We start from the raw sequence: 22,484 nt of genomic DNA, 5'->3' as shown, positions 1-22,484 counted from the left end.
AGAGATATAAAGATAATTAAATCCCTAGACCCTGAAAACTTCCCTCTAAATAGCACCAAGGAGCACTGATTAAGAGCAAACATGTTTTTAAAGCATAGCTGAGAGTAAACAAGTCAGAGAAATCTCCAGGGCTATTGGTAAAAAGGAAGCTAAATACTAGAATGGTAAACTGAGTTGAGGCTTGGTCTGCCTTGTGGGGTATTTTCTGATCTTAGCAAACAAGGGGCCGAGCCCTGGGTACTGTGCAAGGTACAGATTGGGAGCTGACACCCTGCATAAGGTCAGGACAACCTCAAAGGCAAGGGGAGATGCAAGGAAGCTTCTCCTCTGATAATTTAGCCACAGGCCTGTCTCATAGAGTCTTAGGTATTTATCACACCACCTTCATGGTCTGATGAGAACTGAGAAATTAACACAAAAAAGAAAAAACCTCTAATCTGGCAAAAGCACATGCAAAACCTGCCTGAAGGGACCCGCTCTCAATGCTGGCTACTGAAATAAACTCAGCATTCAAAATTACAAACACATATTGAAGTAAGTAACTATGAGTCTGCAGAAATAAAAGGCAACAGAATTGAATCCAAAGCGTGTAAATTAGTGAATTTATTAGATATAGACTACAAATTAGGTATGTTTAAAATGACAATAGACAATAAAGGAGGATAGAGAGTATGACAAAATAAGAAACAACAAAAAGTCCAAGCATATTTAAAAAAGAAACATGAGAACTTCTAAAACGGAAAAATAAAGTCACTGAAAATAGAAAAAGAAAAAACAGCTTATACAGCAGATGAGACACAGTGTAAGAGACCTAAAGAACTGAAAACTAAATCTGAAGAAAAATTTCTAGAATGAAACACCAGCAGAAGAAATTAAAAAGTGTAAGAAATTAAGAGACATTATGACAGAATAAGATGTTCTAACAAAACCAAGACTACAGAAGTGGCAATATTTGAAGAATTTATGAAAGATGTAAATCCTCAGATTCAGGAAATATAAATGAATCTCAAAGAAAGAAACAAAAATAAATCCTCAGATACACATAGCACAGGGAATATACAGAACCAAGGACAAAAAACAACCAGAGAAAAAAGGTTAATTATTCACAAACGTACAACAAGACTGACAGAAAACACAATCCCCTCCACCTTCCCAAGAGCTAAAGTAGAACAAGTGTTGACTGAACATACCTCAGCTCTTAGAAATTCATAGCTGGCTAAGAACAACGACCACATGAAGAAACGAATAAAACTGTAAAGACTACCACCACTGGCCAGGCGCAGTGGTGCACACCTGTAATCCCAGCACTTTGGGAGGCCGAGGTGGGTGGATCAAAGGTCAGGAGTTTGAGACCAGCCTGGACAACATGGTGAAACCCCGTCTCTGCTAAAAATACAAAAATCAGCAGGGTGTAGTGGTGCACATCTGTAATCCCAGCTAGTCAGGAGGCTGAGACACGAGAACTGCTTGAGCCCGGGAGGCAGAGGTTGTAGTGAGCTGAGATCGTGCCACCGCACTGCGGCCTGGGTGACAGAGCAAGACTCTGTCTTGGAAAAAAATAAAAAAGACTACCACCAAGAGACCTACATCAAAGGATACACTTCAGAAAAAAGAAACTGAGCCCACACAAAAGGGGTGGTGGGTGATTTAACAGGTTCACATGCACATACAACTGAATTTTAAAAAACCAATAATGCTGCTTAGTAATATGGGGGGTAAAAAAGATATAAAGTGAACACAAATGAAGTATTATAACATTTAAGGGGTGCATGGTTTACATCCAGTTGGTCTAAGGTTCTTGTATTGTTCAAGAGGAGAGCAGAGATACTAATTAATCTTAGACTTTGTTGAGTCAAATACCCTTAGTAATAAACTGCTACAAGAATAAAAATAGATAACATAACTTCCAAATCTTTTGTAGAAAAGGAAAAAATAAAGCAAAAGTAAAGTCCTCAGTCCAAGGGAAGCATCCTATCCAGATATACACAAAAGTACAAGAATGCTCACTGCATACTGTTTGTAATAATGCCAGTTTTGAGACAGCCTAAATTTCTATCATGTGGAAAACAGATGAATAAATTGCTATACTCATATAACTATATACCAACTAGCAGTGAAAATTTATGCATGTATCAGTCTGGGATAAATTTCACAAACATAATGTGACAGAAACAAAAAAGCAGGCTGCAGGAGGACACATAATATGACACCGTATTAAGTTTAAAAACATAAGATAGAGAGCACTTGTCACGGCAGAATAAGGTGGTCAGGAGATTCCCCTCTAAGAAAACAAGTATATACCTGGATGAAATTGTAGGGAAAACAAAACATTTCAGGTTAACTGGAAACCATAGGCAGACAACAAATTGAGAAGCATTTAATCGTGAATATCTGCTAACATATCTGGTAAGAATGGTGGTGGTGAATATGTAACCTTCTAGCCTGGGCTGCATCTAACCCTCACTGCTCTCTCAGTTCAGTCAGATAAAAATTATAGCTTTACTGCATTGGTGGAAGACTTGATTCAAGGTGGGGCAGTGAGGCGAATACAAAATCCTGCAGCTTTGCTAGGTGTGGTCTCAACTTAGGATGGGCAGTCAATCAGGTACAAATAAATAAATAAATAAATTTAATTAATTAATTAATTTGAGGTGAAGTCTCACTCTGTCACCTAGGCTGGAGTGCAGTGGCATGATCTTGGCTCACTGCAACCTCCGCCTCCCAGGTTCAAGCGATTCTCCTGCCTCAGCCTCCTGAATAGCTGGCATTACAGGAGTATGCCACCATGCCTAGCTAATTTTTGTATTTTTAGTAGAGATGGGGTTTCACTATGTTGGTCAGGCTGGTCTCGAACTCCTGACCTCAAGTGATCTGCCCGCCTTGGCCTCCCAAAGTGCTGGGATTACAGACATGAGCCACCACACCCAGCCAGGTAGAAATTTAATAAGAAAATCCCAGAAGTAAAGAAGCCAAAGAAAGAAAAGATAAGCTCTCTACACATGGTTAGTTGACAAACTAGGCATGTGTGGGGAAAACCTGAGAAAGTCCAGGAAAAGAAATGAGGGAAAAAAGGGCTGGGTGTAGTGTCTCACATCTATAATCCCAGTGCTTTGGGAAGCTGAGGCAGGAAGATCGCTTGAGCCCAGGAGTTCAAGACCAGCCTGGGCAACACAGTGAGACCCTGTCTCTACAAGACATTTAAAAATTAGCTGGGTATGGTGGCACATACCTAGAACCCTAGCTACCTGGGAGGCTGAGGTGGGAGGCTCACCTGAGCCCATGAGTTTCAGTTTATAATAAGCTACGATCATGCCACTGCACTCCTCCACTCCAGTGTGGGCAACAGAGAGGCCCTGCCTCTATTTAAAAAAAAAAAAAAATTAAAAAAAGGAGGGAGACTTAAGAACGCCTATTTTGGAATGCAACCCCTAATCTACACTCAGCTTGATCAGTAGAGGATGGAAGCCATACAGGCTTGAAGTGTCTGAACAGATAACTGACTGACCTCTAAACTACACAGACATAAGGGCAACCACTAGAAGCTAAGATAAAAAATTTAAAAATTTTAAAAACTCAACAAGGACATCAGTGGCTACAAGAGAGCAAGAGAGAAAGATTCCATAGTTGAAGTCCACACAAATTACTAAAACAATTTGGAGTTGCTATAATACATTATCTAAAAGGTCCAATTTTCAACCAAAAATTAGTAGATATACAAAGAAACAGGAATGTGTGACTCATACTTGGGGGGAAAAATACATTCAATAGGAATTAACCCTGAGTAGACTCAGATGTTAGGGACTTCCAAGCAGTTATAAATATGATCGAAAGAATTAAAAAGAAAAATATGCTAACAAATTAACAACAGGGAATCTCAACAGTCAGAAATGGAAATAAAAAAAAGCAAATGGAAATTCTACATGTGAAAGTACAATAACAAATTTAAAAAGGATGAAAGAAAAGAGCCTCAGTAACTCACAGGACAATGTCAAACCCTCCAACTTATGTGTAACAGGAGTTTCAGAAAGAGAGGATGGAGAGAGAAAGGGGCAGAAAAATATTTGAAAAAAATAATGCCTGAAAACTTCCCGAATTTGATGAAAATTATTAACTTGCAGATTTAAGAAACTCAACAATCCTCAGGTAGAATAAACACAAAGAGAACTATACCTAGACACAACACAGTTAAATGGCTGAAAGCCAAAGATCAAGAGGAAATCCTGCAAGATATAACTCAAGACACTGTTTAGGATACAAACATATATAGAAAAAGTATAAAGACATACGCACAATAAACACCAAATTCAGGACAGAAAATAAAGGGAAAATAATAAAATCAGAGTGTGATATACAGGAAGCTTGAATTATACTTACAATGAGTTAGTTAATAAGCTGGGCACTGGGCATAACGGTATGCATTGTAACATTCTCTATATCTTTCTATGTTTAAAGTACCTCAACACAAAAATAATTATCAAAAAGGATTAAGGTCTCTGCTATGTGAAGGAAGAGGAGGTGGGAAAGGAAATACTTCTTGTTTCATGAAAATATTTTTTATAATAAAGTACATTTTCATATTGCTTATCTGGATTCATTTAAAACAAGTTACAGTTAAAGAAAAAATACAGGATTATATACTTGAAAGAAAGTTGCCAAATATGAGTATCTGTGTATCATTTTAAATTATTAGTCCATAGAATGAAAATTTCATTGATCTTCACTTATAGAATTTACCTTACAGCTCCTGAACCATTCCAGACTGCTGGACACTGGGAACAATATGGCCATTCTTTTGAATCTAATCTATTATCAATAGCATCCTAAGGAAGGAAAGAGTTAATTCCATCAATAAAATTGTAAATTGCAGGACTTTGTTTGGCATAAAGGTCAAAACTTGTGTTTGCAATTGAGGAACCTTAGACATAAATATTTAGTATAAGATTAGCCTTTTCTTTGAAACTCACAAACCTTATTTCCTTCAAAAATTAGTGAAATCATTTACTTATTAAACCAATATTTGCTGCATGACTCCCTTTCTTCATTTGGAGGGTCCCCATGCTGTTATAAGGATTCCAGGCACCTTATCAGAGCCTTTAGTTCTATGGTGCTGGGGGTCTCTAATCATTATTCCAGTCATGACATACTTCTAAAGCTTTGCCCCTCATAGCTACTACTGCTATGGCCTAGGGGTACTCAAGACAATCCAATGGGATATGGGAAGTTTTCCTTATCATTTTATTCTTTAAAATTTTCCCTTTTTTCAGTGTTAGATTTTATGATATATATATGTATATAAATATACTGTATACACAGATTATGTTTTTTTATTACAGTAACGCTTAACTTATAAGTAAATAGGTTCATGCTCACATTTTTTTTATGGTTAGGTGTGCATGAACTGAAAAGTATGGAGACCACTGCTTTACAGCATGGTAGTACAAGTAGTATTAACAAGTACGCACATGGATTGGGCACAAAGTACTCAGTAGTCCAAGAATATTTCAGTAAGACTGCAAGAAGGGAGGAAATCAAGTTTCAGAAGAAATTCTAAAGGCCTAAGACTGTCGTGGATCCAAATGTGTATTTTCTGAATTTAACATGCAAACCTTTGTTAAGGGGTTCAAGAAAGTCATTTCTTATTTTACAAATACTAGCCATGGTAAACTGATTAGGAATATGTTTAAAAAAACAAAAAACAAAAAACTAGCCATAAGAAACTACTTAGTTCTACATCATCCTTGTGAGAAAGGAAAAAAAATTCTTATGTTAGAGAAAACAAAGTCTAAATTCTTTAGATTTTTCATATATGTTTAAGCATGTGTGAATAACATAAAACTAGCCAAGCAAAACAGAGAAATCATAGTTATGCACTGTACCAAATTAGCTCCCAAAAGAAACTATAAACTGGGGTTTAAGTCAAAGGAAAAGGGGAATAAAAACTATATGATCATGACCGAAGAATCAGTGTCATGATTTTATTAAGCTCATAAAGTAATTTTAAAATTCGCTCATTTTATAATTTCCTATAATTGAATAATGTTCTCTAAGTGTAAACAGTATTAAAGGCATGATTCATCTGACAGCAAACTATAATGAAGTTTACATTTTAATCCAAAAACATTTCCAAGAATATTGGCATCTAACACTTTCTAATAGTGGTCCACATACAAATGTTATTTTTGTTGAACTTTCATTCAAATAAATTATATTTTGCCACATACAGTTATTAAAACAAAGCAGTATTTTTCATAAAGCATATATGTGTTTATTTTTTTTATTTTGAAACAGTCAGTAGTGAGTTTGTCTGAGGTCTTTAAGAAAAGAATCTTCAGCCGGGTGCAGTGGCTCACACCTGTAATCCCAGCACTTTGGGAGGCCAAGGTGGGTGGATCATGAGGTCAGGAGTTCAAGACCAGCCTGGCCAACACAGTGAAACCCTGTCTCCACTAAAAATACAAAAATTAGCCAGGCGTGGTGGCGTGTGCCTGTAGTCCCAGCTACTTGGGAGGCTGAGGCAAGAGCATTACTGGAACCTGGGAGGCAGAGGTTGCAGTGAGCCAAGACTGTGCCACTGCACTCCAGCCTGGGTGACAGAGTGAGACTCTGTCTTAAAAAGAAAAAAAAAAAAAAGAAGAATCTTCAAGAGTTTCCTCTCCTCCCTTGACCCCAGATACAGGCTTTTTTGTGAAGCCTCCAACCACTGCAGAAACTTCCTGCCCAATATATATACTCAGACTGACATAAACTACAAAAAGTAAAGAATACTCTAAAGAGGGCACTCAGGTAGAAAAAAAAATTGTAATGATTTTTACCTCCATAACATCTTTGATAAAAGGTGTCCATCGAGAGAGCTGAAAAGTTTCTTCTGCAGACCGATCCTTTCTTAACGGTTTGCCTTGTTGAGACTAATACAATTAGAGGAAAAAATTAAAAACCAGTAATTCTATTCAAATGTAATACTCTTATGTTTCCTAACAAAGATATTTAATTTACCAGTAAATACTATATTGTATTTGACTTAAAACTAAGAGTGGAGATGCCTACTTTAAAAAATCTGAGTGTGGGCCGGGCGCGGTGGCTCACGCTTGTAATCCCAGCACTTTGGGAGGCCGAGGCGGGCGGATCACAAGGTCAGGAGATCGAGACCACGGTGAAACCCCGTCTCTACTAAAAAATACAAAAAATTAGCCGGGCGTGGTGGCGGGCGCCTGTAGTCCCAGCTACTCGGAGAGGCTGAGGCAGGAGAATGGCGTGAACCCGGGAGGCGGAGCTTGCAGTGAGCCGAGATTGCGCCACTGCACTCCAGCCTGGGTGAAAGAGCAAAGACTCCGTCTCAAAAAAAAAAAAAAAAAAAAAAAAAAAAAAAAAATCTGAGTGTGGTCACATAACTCCACTGAACAGTATTTTGTGCTTTAATGCTAAAATTTATTTATAATCATATCAGAACATATGTCTATTAAAATAAAAGTATTATAAAACTTGACGGCTGTAGTCCCAGCTACTAGGGAGGCTGAGGCAGGAGAATGGCATGAACTCAGGAGGCAGAGCTTGCAGTGAGCCGAGATCGAGCCACTGCACTCCAGCCTGGGTGACAGAGTGAGACTACGTCTCAAAAAAAAAAAAAAAAAAAAAAACAAAACACACACACACACACACAAACTTGACGGGGCTGGATGCAGTGACTCACACCTGTAATCCCAGAACTTTGGGAGGCTGAGGCAGGCAGATCACCTGAGGTCAGGAGCTCGAGACCAGCCTGGCTGACAGAGTGAAACCCTGTCTCTACTAAAAATACAAAAATTAGCTGGGCAGATGGCAGCCGCCTGTAATCCCAGGCAGGAGGCTGAGGCAAGAAAGTTGCTTGAACCTGGGAGGCAGAGGTTGCCGTGAGCCGAGGTCATGCCACTGCACTCCAGCCTGTGCTACAGAGAGAGCCTCTGTTTCGAAAAAAAAAAAAAAGATGGGAAAGTGAGATTCTAAATAGAGCTCTTCAAAATTTGACTTTGAGCCTTTTTTTTTGTTTTTTTTTTTTTTTGAGACAGTCTCACTTTGTGCTGGAGTACAGTGGTGTGATTTTGGCCCACCGCAGCCTTGACCTCCTGGGCTTATGAGATCCTCAGCCTCCTGAGTAGCTGGGACTACAGGTACACACCAACACACCTGGCTATTTTTTGTTTTTTGTAGAGGCGAGGTCTTACTATGATGCCCAGGCTGGTCTCGAACTCCTGGGCTCAAGAAATCCTCCTGCCTCAGCGTCTCCCAAAGTGTTGGGATTATAGGTGTGAGCCACCATACCCAGCGAACCTAAATTTTTGTAATCAAGAAAATATATACTTATTTTCTCTGTCATATTATAGTTAAAGGTTACACGTTTAACTAAAATATGACAATTGTTATAAATGAATCATAAAGACAAAAGTATAAGTAGTGTATTATGACAGAAGCCATAAAATACAAATTCGCTAGAAAACTGCATCTGCCCAAATTACATATGGAAAAGAGAACAAAATCTTTAATTCTTACTTATTCAAAATCTACAGAGTGAACTTAAGAAGACTGTCCACATAAAAAAAAAACCAGTTAATACAAACAACCATACATACACATATATATAAAGTATATACACAACATGAGACTTCTTACTTGGGGAACAATGGGAACACCAAGGTAACTCCAGTTACGAATCATGTCACTCTCATTTTCTATCTTTACATTCTGGATCAACCTGTCCAAATTTTCTTCCGTAGTTCCTTAAATAGGTAAAAATATGAGTGCACAATCACATAATTGCTACCAAAATAATTTCAAGGCTTTAGGTAGTACCCATGAATGAAGCTTTTAAAATAAAAAACAGTCAAATTGTATCTCCTTCAGTCTTCTCTCAATTTCATATTTTCCCTTTTACTTAACCAAGTTCAGCAACTATCTTTCAGTTTTCAAAGATTCTTTTATGATCAATAGTAAAATACTTATTAAAAAGTGATTATCTCCATTACCATTAATACTGAAGATATAAAGTAGAATTGCTCTTATTTTATCACAATTATCATGACTTTTGTTGAGTAGAACTGGAAGGAGTACTCGCATGGAATCTTTCACCTTCTGTCCTTCTGCATCAGTTCCAAGTGCCAGGTCCTTAATGAAAATAAAATATTGTCAGTGATCTATAACCAAAATTCATTTTTTAGTTAAAAACACCTATTATTGGCCGGGTACAGTGGCTCATGCCTGTAATCCCAGCACTTTGGGAGGCCCAGGCAGATCACCTGAGGTCAGGAGTTGGAGACCAGCCTGGCCAACAAGGTAAAACCCCATCTGTACTAAAAATACAAAAAATTTGCCGGGCGGGGTGGCGGGTGCCTATAATCCCAGCTACTCGGGAGGCTGAGGCAGGAGACTCACTTGAACCCGGTGGGGCAGAGGTTGCAGTGAGCCATGATCGGGCCATTGCACTCTAGCCTGGGCAACAAGAGCGAAACTGTCTCAAAAAAACAAAAAACAAAAAACAAACAAAATCTATTATTAAATCTTGTCAAATTTTAATGGAACACTGATGACATTACACAAGAAAATATAAACATCACTTGTAAACTATTGTTTATACAAAATACAAAAGGTCAAAAAATAAATCAGAGAAGATAAAAATCATTAATCTAAACCTATGCTATCCAGTACTGTGGCCACTAGCCACATATGACTACTGAGCACTTGAAATGGGATCAGTCTGAATTAAGATATGCTGTAGGTAAAAAACACCAGGAGACTTGAAGTAATATAATGCAAAATTATCTAATTAATAACTTTTTATACTGATTATATGTTGAAATAATATTTTGAATACATCAGGTTGTCAAAGTTTTTTTTTTTTTTTTTTTTTTTTTTTTTTTTTTTTTAAAGAGACAGGGTCTTGCCCAGGCTGCCCTCAAACTCCTGGGCTCAAGCAATCCTCCCACCTCAGCCTCCTGAATAGCTGGGACTATAAGCACACACCACTGCACCCAACTTATTCGTAAAATTAATTGCACTTTTTAATTTTTACCTTCGTTAATATGGCTATTAGAATGATTAAAATTACATGCAGCTTATATTCTATGAGGGGCAATGGTCTAAACAGTTGAGGCATGATATCAAAGGCCCCTTGTAAAATGAGCTCTGCTGGATGCCATACTAAATGCTGTACTGAGAAGGTCCTACCAACAATGCCACCCTGAAATCATGCTCCCAAAATTTAAATCATTCCATTAAACAAAAAATATATAATATATTAGGAGGGACAGTTTACTAAGATACTCTATAGCTACTTGTTAATATTAGTGGGGAATGACATTAAACACTGCCTAGGTGGCTCCCCTGATAAGAGAGAGTCTGTGATTCTGTAAAAACCAACCACTGTATCAAGCAAAAAGTTAGGTTTTAACTTACAAAGTTTATCCTGGAAATTTGTTATGAACAGAGGCATTTCTGATTCTGCACATACCTGTTCAGTTTTGCAGAGCTTTTCTATATTAAGCTTGAACTTATTCATGCAATCTTCTGCTAAGTTAAGATGGACAACTTGCTGAAAAACAGAAGAAATCAATCATTTAAAGGATTTTAATGACTTCTGTGCAACTGGTAATATTAAACTTTTGAGAAAGGCCTGAAAGAAAGTATGGGCTGAGGTGAAAGAAGGTAACATGTAAGCAAGGGAATAGCTCAAGAAAGGGAGTAAATGAGGAGGTGATTTACAGGTGAAATGGTTTGGCTATGTCCCCACCCAAATCTCAACTTGTAGTTCCCATAATCCCCACGTGTTGTGGGAGGGACCTGATGGGAAGTGTTTGGAACATGAGATGATGGGAGTGATTTCCCCCATGCTGTTCTCGTAATAGTGAGTGAGTTCTCACGAGATCTGATGGTTTTACAAGTGTCTGGCAGGTGCCCTGCTTGTACTTCTCCCTCCTGTGGCTTTGTGAAGAAGGTGCCTGGCTTCCCCTTTGCTTTCTGCCATGATTGTAAGTTTCCTGAGGCCTTTCCAGCCATGTAGAACTGTGAGTCAATTAGACTCTTTCCTTTATAAACTACCCAGTCTTGGGTATTTCCTTATAGCAATGTGAGAACAGACTAATACAACAGGGGGCAATCAACAGACAGCATAAATGGGATGGAAGTGTTGAATTGTTGAATTTGGGTTTGACAGTAATGAAAAATAAAGTGAGAAAAATACCCAGAAGTTCTTCAAGTTCATATTCTCTTTATCTTTCTAAATGTTTCAAGTATTTTAACACACACAAAAATCACAGGTTGACTAGGGTGCAACATGACAAAAATGTTAAGATTATTCTGATAGTATTGTAAGGAGCAAAAAAATAGTTTACCTGACTAAGCAGCTTAAATGCTCTTAAATCTACTAATATGTAACTATTACTTTAAAGAAACATGTAGAATAACAGCCACTAGTCAATCTAGTGCTGAATTTCTTATAAGGTTGATAAATATTACTCTGTTAGGCTATTCAAGACAAAGATATAGAAAACTTTAAGCTGGATTCAGATAAATCTAGGTTATACATATAGAAGTTATGAAGAAGCTTAGATATATGGGATATTTCTCAGACCTATAGTAAGGTTTTAGAGGACAACTAACACCAAGTATTCCATGAAACCCACTGCTAAATCGAACTACAGAATGGAATATAAACCGAATATAAACAAACTAATTAGGTATCTCATATACAATACTGCTTACCTTGGTAATCTGTTTTCGGAAATGGGGCATCTTTTTCATCAGCTGGGTAAGAGCACTAAGTGATATCTAGGAAAAATCAAACTTTTTTTTTAGGCAAACCTATGATTCAGTTATTCCATATTACAACTTTGAAATTCTAGAGTTTTACAAATTATCAAATCTAGTTAATTTACTGAATATTTGAAAATTTTTTTTAAAGAAGAATTTAGGAGGCTTCTGGTTTCGCTCACAATAACGTAGCTGATATCAACATCACTCTCCCTCCATAAATAAATAAGATTGGACAAATAAATAAAACAATAGCTTTCAAGTAATGGATAAAAATAGCTCACAGCTGAGACAGCTGAGTGAAGGAAAGCACCAAAGGTGATCCCTGCATGCACCCTTCCTTTCCCTAAAGATGTTTTCCAAACACCACTGAAAGGAAATACAGTTCAAGTAGAGAGTAATTTTCTCCCTGGGTGCAAAAAAAAAAAAAAAAAAGAAAAAAAAATTGCAGATAAGAGCTTGGGGCTGTGAGGTAGATTTTGGGAAGCAGGGTGCTAAAGATAAAGGAACTAGACAGAACATAACCCAAAAATGTGTAAAGAGATTGTCCTTGAACCCCTAAGCTGCACATGTACAGGGCATAACCCTCAAAGGTGTAATAAAGAACAACTTCTGGGTGGCTAAACGTTGGACAGAGATTTCAGAGGGGTCTTAGTGCTAAGAATACACTAGCATCTCCTGATCTAGACAAAGTAAAGAGACCTAAGTGAACATCCTACACATTCAGTCCTGGGACTATGCCTTAGGACTCAGTGCAAAAGTGAAATAAACTTACCATAACATTGTCTAACATTAAGTTACAACAAAATCACGATTATTCCTCAGCAACTTAACTGCCTGCCAGAACAAAACTCAACATTCTGTGTAGAGACAGCATCATCTAGAACCTCTGCAATGTATCATCCACCATGTCTGGCACAATAAAACATTAATAGGTGAAACAGGAAAGTGATTGATACTCAAGTGATAAAACAGTCAATAAAAGTGGACCCAAGACAAGGAATAAGTTCTAGTGTTTGATATCACAACAGTGACTATAGTTAACATATATTTTGTATTTCAAAACAGCTAGAGGAGAAGATGGGAAATGTCACCAACACAAAGAAATAATAAATGTTCAAGGTGATGGGTATTCTAAATACAATGATATGATCATTACACACTGTATGCATGTAAACATTTACATGCCTCATAAATATGTACAGTTACTATGCATCAATAAAAAAGCTAAGAAAAGAACACCTCAAAATGTAAAAAACAAAGAAACTCCCAAAAAGTAGACCTAAGATGGAGTTGGCAGAAAAAGACTTCAAAGTAACACATTTATGTTAAAGTGGAAACAGAGGAAAAGGTTGACTACATGGATCAAAAGATGGAGTATTTTAACAGAGAACTAGAATTTATTTTCTAAAAATCCAACGAATGTCCTAGAGTTAAATATAAGACTTTAAGTTAAAAGTACAATGAATGACTTTCATATATTGGTAGTGGGACTGTAAAATAGTACAGCCACTTTGGAAAAATAGTTTGAAAGTTTCTTATAAACTTAAACATACATTTATTATTGATTCTGCAATCCCACTCTTAAGTATCCTCCCAAGCAAATGATAACATCTGTTTACAGACATGAATGTCTGATATGAAGAAGGTGAATATTTATAGTAGCTTTATTCATAATTGCCAACAACTGGAAAAACTAAAATGTTCTGAAACTGGTAAATTGATAAACAAATTGTGGTACATCCATATGATGGAATACTACTCAGCAATAAAAAGTAATGAAACTACTCTTGCATGCAGCATGAATGAATCTCGAATGTATTATGCTAAATGAAAAGAGCCATAGTGTATTATTCCATTCATTGGACATTCTGGAAAAGGCAAAACTACAGGGTCAGAAAACAGATTAGTAGTTGTCAGGGGATGAGGACTGAGTTAAGGGGTTATCCGCAAAGGGGCATGAGGACATTTTGGGGGGTGATGACATTATTCTCTATCTTGATTGTGGTAGTGGTTATATGACAGTGTGCATTTGTCAAAACTCACAGAACTGTATACTATAAAGGGGAAATTTTACTTTATACCTCAGTTTTCAAAAGGATACAAAGAATGGGTTTAATAGCAGACTGAATAAAACAGAAGACAGAAGTAGGAGACTCAAAGTCAGGTTAATAGAGAACATTCAATTGCAATGCAGAGAGGTTAAACAAAAAAGGTAACAGAATGTAAGAGATATAGAATACAGTCAAGAGATCTAAAAAACATGTTGACTGGGGTCCCAGAAAGAGAGAAGAGAGAGAATGGGACAAAATAAAGATGTGAGGAGATAATGACCAAGAATTTTACAAACATAATGAAAGTTATCAACCCAGTGACTCAAGAAGCTCAGCAAACCCCATGGAGGATAAATAGCAAGCAAACCACATTATAGTAAGGCATATCATGGTCAAATTGCTAAAAATCAAAGATACAGAGAAAATATTAATAAACAGTTTATCTTTAGGAAAACTATAATACTTAATAGCTGCCTTTTTTCAGCAGAAATTACGGTAGCCAGAAGGTGATGTATTGAAAGCTTTAAAATGCTGAAAGGAAAAAAATTGCCAACTTTGAATTTCAAATCCAGCAAAAGTGTCTTAGAAAAAATTGCAAAACAAAGATGTCCTCAGACGAAAAGAAAGCTGGGAGAATTCAATCTAACCCAGTTGGAAAAACTGAAGAGCAGTAAGAAATAAACAGTACCAGACTGTATAAATATGTGGGTAATAATAAAAGTCTACTGAGTGTTTATAACAAAATAACATCTTACTTTTTTTTTTTGGGTTTTTCTTTCTGAAAAAAAAAAAAAAAACAAAAAACATCTTGAGTTTATAACATACGTTGAAGTAAAATACATGAAACGACCGCACAAAAGAGAAAGGGGATAAATGAAGTTAAACTATTATAAGATTCCTGAATTATTCAGGACATGACATATTCAGGACATACTATTAAACAAGGGTAAGAATACATTTTTAAATTTCCAGTATAATAACTAAAGGAAGGACTAAAGGCAAAACACAAATGTTTATATTGGAGATGAAATGGAATTTATTTAAAAAAAAAGACTTGATAAGGAAAAGAATAGAATATAAAAAATGAAGAGAAAACAAGATACTAGATATAAATTTAACTATATCAATAATTACATGAAATATATATGAACTAAACAAGCATTCTAATTAAAAGATTTTTGGGCTGGATAAAAAAACAAAATTCAACTACAAGCTCTTTTTAAGAAGCACATTTTAAATATCAAGACAGGTAGTTGAAAGTAAAGGATGGGAAAAGATATACTATGCAAACACTAACAAAAGAAAGAAGACATAGTGGTATTAACATCAAAGTAGACCTTAAGACAAGAAATACTGCAAGTAATAAAAGGGACATTTTATGATGATAAAAGGCTAAATTCAACAGAAAGATAGCTACCTTAAATGTATAATGAACTTAACATAGCTTTATCAGTTAATATAACTTCAAAAGTTGAAAGGACTAAAGAAAAACTAATTCACAGTCATGATCAGAGTTTTTAATATACCACTTCTAGTAACTGACAGAGCAGGTCAAAAAAAATCAGAAAAGAAATAGAAGATTTGAACATGATTAACCATCTTGTTTAACTGACACATACAGAATTTATATTCCTTTCAAGTACACATAGGGCATTTATGATAATATATGCTAGGTCAGAAATCAATTTTTTTTTTTTTGAGACAGAGTCTCACTCTGTTGCTCAGCCTCCTGAGTAGCTGGAGCCACAGGTGTGTGCCATCACACATGGCTAATTTTTGTATTTTTAGTAGAGATGGGGTTTCGCCATGTTGGCCAGGCTGGTCTTGAACTCCTAGCCATGTGATTCGCCTGCCTTGGCCACTCAAAGTGCCGGGATTACAGGCATGAGCCACCATGCCCAGCCCCATAAATCAAGTCTTAATATATTTTAAAAGACTGATGGCATATAGTGCACATTCTCTGACCACTGTATAATTAAATTACAACTCAGTAACAGAAAGATAACTACAAAATTCCCAAATGCTTTGAAATTTAAAAACATATTCCCTATATAACACATGGGTCAAAGAAGAAATCACGGTTAGAAAATGTTTTGAACTAAATGAAAATAAGTTATTCCAAAACTCCTGGGATGCAGCTAAGTTTGGGATGGAAATAACTATAAAATATATACAATAGGACAGAAGAAAGGTTGGAAATCAATGTTCTAAAACTCCAACTCAAGAAGCTAGAAGAAAAAATTTAAAGCAGGGGTGTCCAATATTTTGGCTTCCCTGGGCCACACTGGAAGAAGAACTGTCTTGGGCACATATAAAATACACTAACGATAACTGATGAGGTTAAAAAAAAATCACAAAAACATCTCATAATGTTTTAAGAAAGTTTACAAATTTGTGTTGGGCCACATTCAAAGCCGTCCTGTGCTGTATGTGGCCCGTGGGCCACAGGTTGGACAAGCTTGATTTAAAACAAAGTAAGCTGAAGGAAGGAAATAAAACTGAGTAAAAATCAGCTAATTAAATATAAAACATACAAGAGTGAAAATCAACAAAGACAAATGTTGGTTCTTTGAAATATTAGTAACATATGCAGTGGATTTTATTTTATTTTTTTTACACGGAGTCTCACTCTTTTCTCCAGGCTGAAGTGCAGTGGCGCTATCTCGGCTCACTGCAACCTCCGTCTCCCAGGTTCAACCAATTCTCCTACCTCAGCCTCCTGAGTAGCTGGGATACAGGTATGCACCACCAAGCCCGGCTAATTTTTGTATTTTTTTTTTAGTAGAGACAGGGTTTCACCATGTTGGCCAGACTGGTCTCAAACTCCTGACCTCAGGTGATCCGTCTGCCTTGGCCTCCCCAAGTGCTGGGATTACAGACGTGAGCCACGGCACCCGGACTGCAGGGGATATTAATAATATATAGGGGAATAAACAAATTAACAATATCAAGATTAGTAAATAAAATCTAACTATAGATTCTACACATATTGAAAGGATGAGAGGACATTTCAAAACTTAGATATAATAGACAAATTCCCTGAAAAATGCGATATCCCAAAACTAATGCAAGAAAAAAAAACTAAATAGTTCTATATCTATTAAATAACTTATCATTAATTATAACGAAAGACCTCCCCATAAAGAAGTCTCCATGCCTGAACTGCTTCAATGGTGAATTCTTTCAAGCAGCAATAGAACAAGCAGTAACAATCTTACACAAACTCTTTCAGAGAATGGAATGACAAAGTGTGCATCACAATTCATTTCATAAGACCAAAATAATCTTGCTGCTAAAACCTGACAAGAACATTACAAAAAAAGGACTATTACAGAAAAGTATTTCTCATAAATATAGAAGCAAATATCCTACAACAAAATATTAGCAAACAAAATCCAGTGACAGAGGAAAAGGATAATGCATCATGATCAAGTGGAGTTTATTCTAGAAATGGTTACTTTTATGTTAGTAAGTCAATAAATGTAATTCATCACATTAACAGAATAAAGGAGAAAAAAAGACAATATCAAAATGCCTTTGATGAAATCCAACATAGAAATTTCCTGATTAAAAGAAAACAGAAACAGGCTGGGTGTGGTGGCTCACGCCTGTAATCTCAGCATTTCGAGAGGCTGAGGCAGGAGGATTGCCTGAGCTCAGGAGTTCGAGACCAGCCTGAGCAATATGGTGAAATTCTGTCTCTACTAAAAACACACAAAAATTAGCTGGGCGTGGTGGTGCACACCTGTAATCCCAGCTGCTTGGGGGCCTGAGGTAGGAGGATCGTTTGAGCCCAGGAGGTTAAGGCTGTAGTGAGTTGAGATTGCACCACTGCACTCCAGCCTGGTGACAGAACAAGAAAAAGAAAGAAAAAAAAGAAAGAAAAAGAAAAAAAAAGAAAAAGAAAAAAGAAAAAAAAAGAAAAAGAAAAAAAAAGATAAAAGAAAAAGAAAAAAAAAAAGAAAAAAAAAAAAAAAACCAGAAACACCAAAAAACCTGTTGGCAAACTAAGATAGAAAGGAACATCCTTAATTTGATAAAAGAAAACTACCTAAAACTAACATAATACTTAATGATGAAATATTGAACTCATTTCCCATAAAGCTGGGAATGTGACAAGGACGCTCATTATCACCAGTTAGATTTCATGTTATACTGGAGGTATCAGCCAGAACCAGGAGGTATTAACTACTAAAAAAAAAAATTTTAAACGTATGACAAGCTTCTCTAATCCGCCTTATTTTGTTGTTGTTGTTGTTCTGTTTTGTTTTAGGCTTTTTGCAGCCTGAAGCCATGGTTTTTAGTTTCTGTCTCTAGTGATAAGTGGAAAAGAGGGATAAAGAAGGGACTTTACTAGCCGAAACAGAAACTAAGAACCCATGACTGTATTCTCTCCTTTGGACACCTCTGGAAGATTAATTTAGAAAGGAAGAGACTAAACTTTCTTTATTCACAGATGATATTACTGTGTATATAAAAATCCAGCTAGGTGCACTGGTACTTGCCTGTAGTCCCAGCTACTAGGGAGGCAAGGGTGGGAGGATTGCTTGAACTCAGAACTTTGAGACTAGCCTGGCCAACAGAGTTCCGATCTCTTAAAAACAAAAAAGCCAATCTATAAACAAAGTACTAGAATTAAAAAATAAATTTAGCAAGGTCACCAGATCCAAGGTGAATATACAAAAATCATTCACATTTTATATACTAATAAAGTAAAATGGAATTTAAAAAATACCATTTATAACACCAAAAAATGAAATACCTAGAAATAATCAAAGAAAAAATGTGCAATACCACTAAAATGAAAATTATAAAATGTGGCTGAGATAAACTGTCTACACAAATGGAGCTATATTCTATGTTCTTGGATCAGAAGATGCAATATTTTTGTTAGTTCTTCCCAAATTAGTGTACAGATTCATGTAATCCCAATCAAAATTAAATGTTTCTGTTGAAATTGTCAAGCAGAATCTAAAATGTGTATTAAAAGACAAAGGTTGTGAACAGCTGAGACAATCTTGAAGAACAAAGTTGGAAGACTTATACTACCAAATTTCAAAACTATTACAAAGGTACACTAGTTAAGACAGTGCGGTCTTGTTACAAAGATAGACAAATTGACCGCGGAAAAGGACATGGAGTCCACAGACCCACACATTTATGGTCACTTGATTTACAACAAATGCATTACTGCAACTCAATGGTGAAAGGATGGTCTTTACAATAAACAGTGCTTGAGTAATCAGATATGCATATTGAAATAAAATGAAGCTAGACCCTTAACTCACACCATAAATCAAAATTAATTTGAGTGAATGGCATGGTTTGGCTCTGTGTCTCCACCCAAATCTCACCTTGAATTGTAATAATCCCCATGTGTCAAGGGCAGGACCAGGTGGAGATAATTGAATAATGGGGGCAGTTTCCCCCATGCTGTTTTTGTGATAGTGAGTTCTCATGAGATCCGATGGTCTTTTTTTTTTTTTTGAGACAGAGTCTTGCTCTGTCGCCCAGGCTGGAGTGCAGTGGCGCGATCTCGGCTCACTGCAAGCTCCGCCTCCCAGGTTCACGCCATTCTCCTGCCTCAGCCTCCTGAGTAGCTGGGACTACAGGCGCCCACCACTGCGCCCGGCTAATTTTTTGTATTTTTAGTAGAGACGGGGTTTCACCGTGGTCTCGATCTCCTGACCTCGTGATCCGCCCGCCTCGGCCTCCCAAAGTGCTGGGATTACAGGCTTGAGCCACCGCGCCCGGCCCCGATGGTCTTATAAAGGGCTTCCTCCTTCACTCAGCATTCTTTCTCTCCCCTGCCACCCTGTGAAGAGGTGCCTTCCACCATGACTGTAAGTTTCCTGAGGCCTCTGCAGCCATGTGGAACTGTGAGTCAACTGAATCTCTTTATAAATTACCCAGTCTCAGGTATTTCTTCATAAAAGCACGAGAATGGACTAATACAGTTTTGGTACCAGAAGTGGGGTGCTGCAGTGTGGGGAAGCAACTTTGGAACTGGGTAACAGGCAGAGGTTGGAACAGTTTGGAGGGCTCAGAAGAAGACAGGAAAATGTGGGAAAGTTTGGAACTTCCTAGAAACTTGAGTGATTTTGGCCAAAATGCCATCAGTGATATGGATAATCAAGTCCAGGCTGAGGTGGTATCGGATGGAGATGAGAAACTTCTTGGGAACTAGAGCAAAGGTGACTCTTGCTATGCTTTAGCAAAGAGATTAGTGGCATTTTGCCCTTGCCCTAGAGATCTGGGGAACTTTGATCTTGAGAGAGATGATTTACGGTTATCTGGAAGAAGGAATTTCTTAGCAGTCATTTATTCAAGAGGTGACAGAGCATAAAAGTTTGAAAAATCTGCTGCCTGACGATGTGATAGAAAAGAAAAACCCATTTTCGGGGGAGAAATTCAAGCTGGCTGCTGAAATCTGCATAAGAAACAAGGAGCCAAATGTTAATCACCAAAACAATGGGGAAAATGTCTCCAGGGCATGTCAGAGACCTTCGTGGTAGCCCCTCCCATCACAGGTCCAGAGGCCTAGGAGGAAAAAATGGTTTCGTGGGTCAGGCTCAGAGCCTTGCTGCTTTGTGCGGTCTTGGGATTTGGTATTCTGCATCCCAGCTGTGGCTAAAAGGGGCCAAAGTAGAACTCAGGTCATTGCTTCAGATGGCACAAGCCGGTGGCTTACACGTGGTGTTGAGCTTACAGGGTGCGTAGAAGTCAAGAATCGAGGTTTGGGAACCTCTGCTTAGATTTCAGAGGATGTATGGAAATGTCTGGATGTTCAGGCAGGAGTTTGCTGCAGGGGTGGAGCACTCATGGAGAACCTCTGCTAGGGTAGTGCAGAAGGGAAATGTGGGGTTGGAACCCCCACACACAGTTGCCACTGGGGCACTGCCTAGTGAACTGTGAGAAGTGGGTCACCATCCTCCAGATCCCAGAATAGTAGATCCACTAACAGCTTGCAACATGTGCCCAGAAAGGCTGCATACACTCAACACCAGCCCATGAAAGCAGCTGGGAGAGGGGCTATATCCTGCAAAGCCAGAGGGGCAGAGCTGCCTAGGGCTATGGGAACCCACATTTTGCATCAATATGACCCAGATGTGAGACATGGAGTCAAAGGAGATCCTTTTGGAACTTTAAGATTTAATGACTGCCCTACTGGATTTTGGACCTGCATGGGGCCTGTAAGCCCCTCTGTTATGGCCAATTTCTCCCATTTGGAATAGGTGTATTTACCCAATGCCTGTACCTCCGTTGTATCTAGGAAGTAACTAACTTGTTTTTGATTTTATAGGCTCATAGGCAGAAGGGACTTGCCTTATCTCAGATGAAACTTTGGACTTGGACTTTTGGGTTAATGCTGGAATGAGTTAAGACTCTAGGGGACTATTGGAAGGGCATGACTGTGTTTTGAAATGTGAGGACATGAGATATGGGAGGTACCAGGGGCAGAATGATATGGTTTGGCTCTGTTTCCCTACCCAAATCTCACCTTGAACTGTAATAATCTCCACATGTCAAGGGCAGGACCAGGTAGAGATAACTGAATCATGGGGGCGGTTTGCCCCATACTGTTCTTGTGATAGTGCATTCACACAAAATCTGATGGTTTTATAAGGGGCTTACCCCTTTGCTTGGCACTCATTCTCCCTCCTGCTGCCCTGTGACATGGTGACTTCTGCCATGATTGTTAAGTTTCTAGAGGCCTCTCCAGCCATGCGGAACTGTGAGTCAATTAAACCCCTTTTCTTTATAAATCACCCAGTCTCAGCTATCTATTCATGGCAGCATGAGAGTGGACTAATATAGTGAATTATAGACTTAAATGTAAAAGCTAAAATGATCAGCCTTCTTGAAGAAAACAGAAGAATATATTAATGACCTCAGGGTAAGCCAAGACTCCTAAGGACACAGAGAAAGTATAAAAGAAATAAATTGATAAATTAGATTTCATTAAAATTGAGATCTTCTGTTCATCAAAAGATAAATACGTACATAAATACATGTATAGAACTCATATCCAGAAAATAACTTCTAGAAATCAGTAAGAAAAACAGACAACTCAATTAAAAATGGGCAAAAGACCTTCAATCGGCACTTCACAAAACAGAATATCCTAATAGCCAATATGCACAAGAACATTAGAGAAATTGAAATGAAAACCACAATAAGATACCACCTCATGCAATGAAATTTTAATTGAAAATAAAGACAAGAATCTAGCAAGTGTTGGTGGCAATATGGAGCAACTAGAACACTCAATTAATGCTGATGGGGATGTAAATCAGTTCAAACACTTTGCAAAACTTTTGGCATTACCTATTAAAGCTAAACACAATCCTACTCTATAACCCAATAATTTTACTCTTAATATACCCAAGAGAAAGAGTGTGTATGTCCACCAAATGACATGTACAAAAAAATCCATAGCAGCTTTGTTCATAATAATCCCAAACTGGAAACAAACTAAATGTCCATCAAAAGGAGACAAGATGAACAAATTGTTGTATATTTACATAATGGTATTACTACTATACACTAATAAAAAAATGAATTACTAAAATACGTAACAGGTGAATCTCATTATGTGAAGTTCAAGAACACAATCTATGGTGATGAAAATTAGAACAGAGTTTACCTCTGGCA

The 22,484-nt window shown here is 37.4% G+C and overlaps 1 protein-coding gene across 1 annotated transcript in view; it reads right to left on the bottom strand.

Annotated features, from left to right (window-relative positions):
* STXBP3 (syntaxin binding protein 3) overlaps positions 1-22,484 on the bottom strand; it is a 67,772-nt gene that overhangs the window by 5,453 nt on the left and 39,835 nt on the right. The window contains exons 12-17 of the mRNA XM_063624431.1: positions 11,728-11,793; positions 10,478-10,558; positions 8,997-9,135; positions 8,644-8,750; positions 6,813-6,905; positions 4,735-4,820 (exon numbers count right to left, since the gene is read on the bottom strand). Of these exons, the coding sequence (XP_063480501.1) occupies positions 4,735-4,820; positions 6,813-6,905; positions 8,644-8,750; positions 8,997-9,135; positions 10,478-10,558; positions 11,728-11,793 (572 nt within the window). The remainder of the gene's footprint in view (positions 1-4,734; positions 4,821-6,812; positions 6,906-8,643; positions 8,751-8,996; positions 9,136-10,477; positions 10,559-11,727; positions 11,794-22,484) is intronic.

This window comes from Symphalangus syndactylus, chromosome 12, assembly GCF_028878055.3.
Source record: "Symphalangus syndactylus isolate Jambi chromosome 12, NHGRI_mSymSyn1-v2.1_pri, whole genome shotgun sequence".
Taxonomy (NCBI): Eukaryota; Metazoa; Chordata; class Mammalia; order Primates; family Hylobatidae; genus Symphalangus; species Symphalangus syndactylus.
The sequence above is the reverse complement of the archived record's forward strand: the minus strand, read 5'-3'. Positions and strand labels throughout refer to the sequence as shown.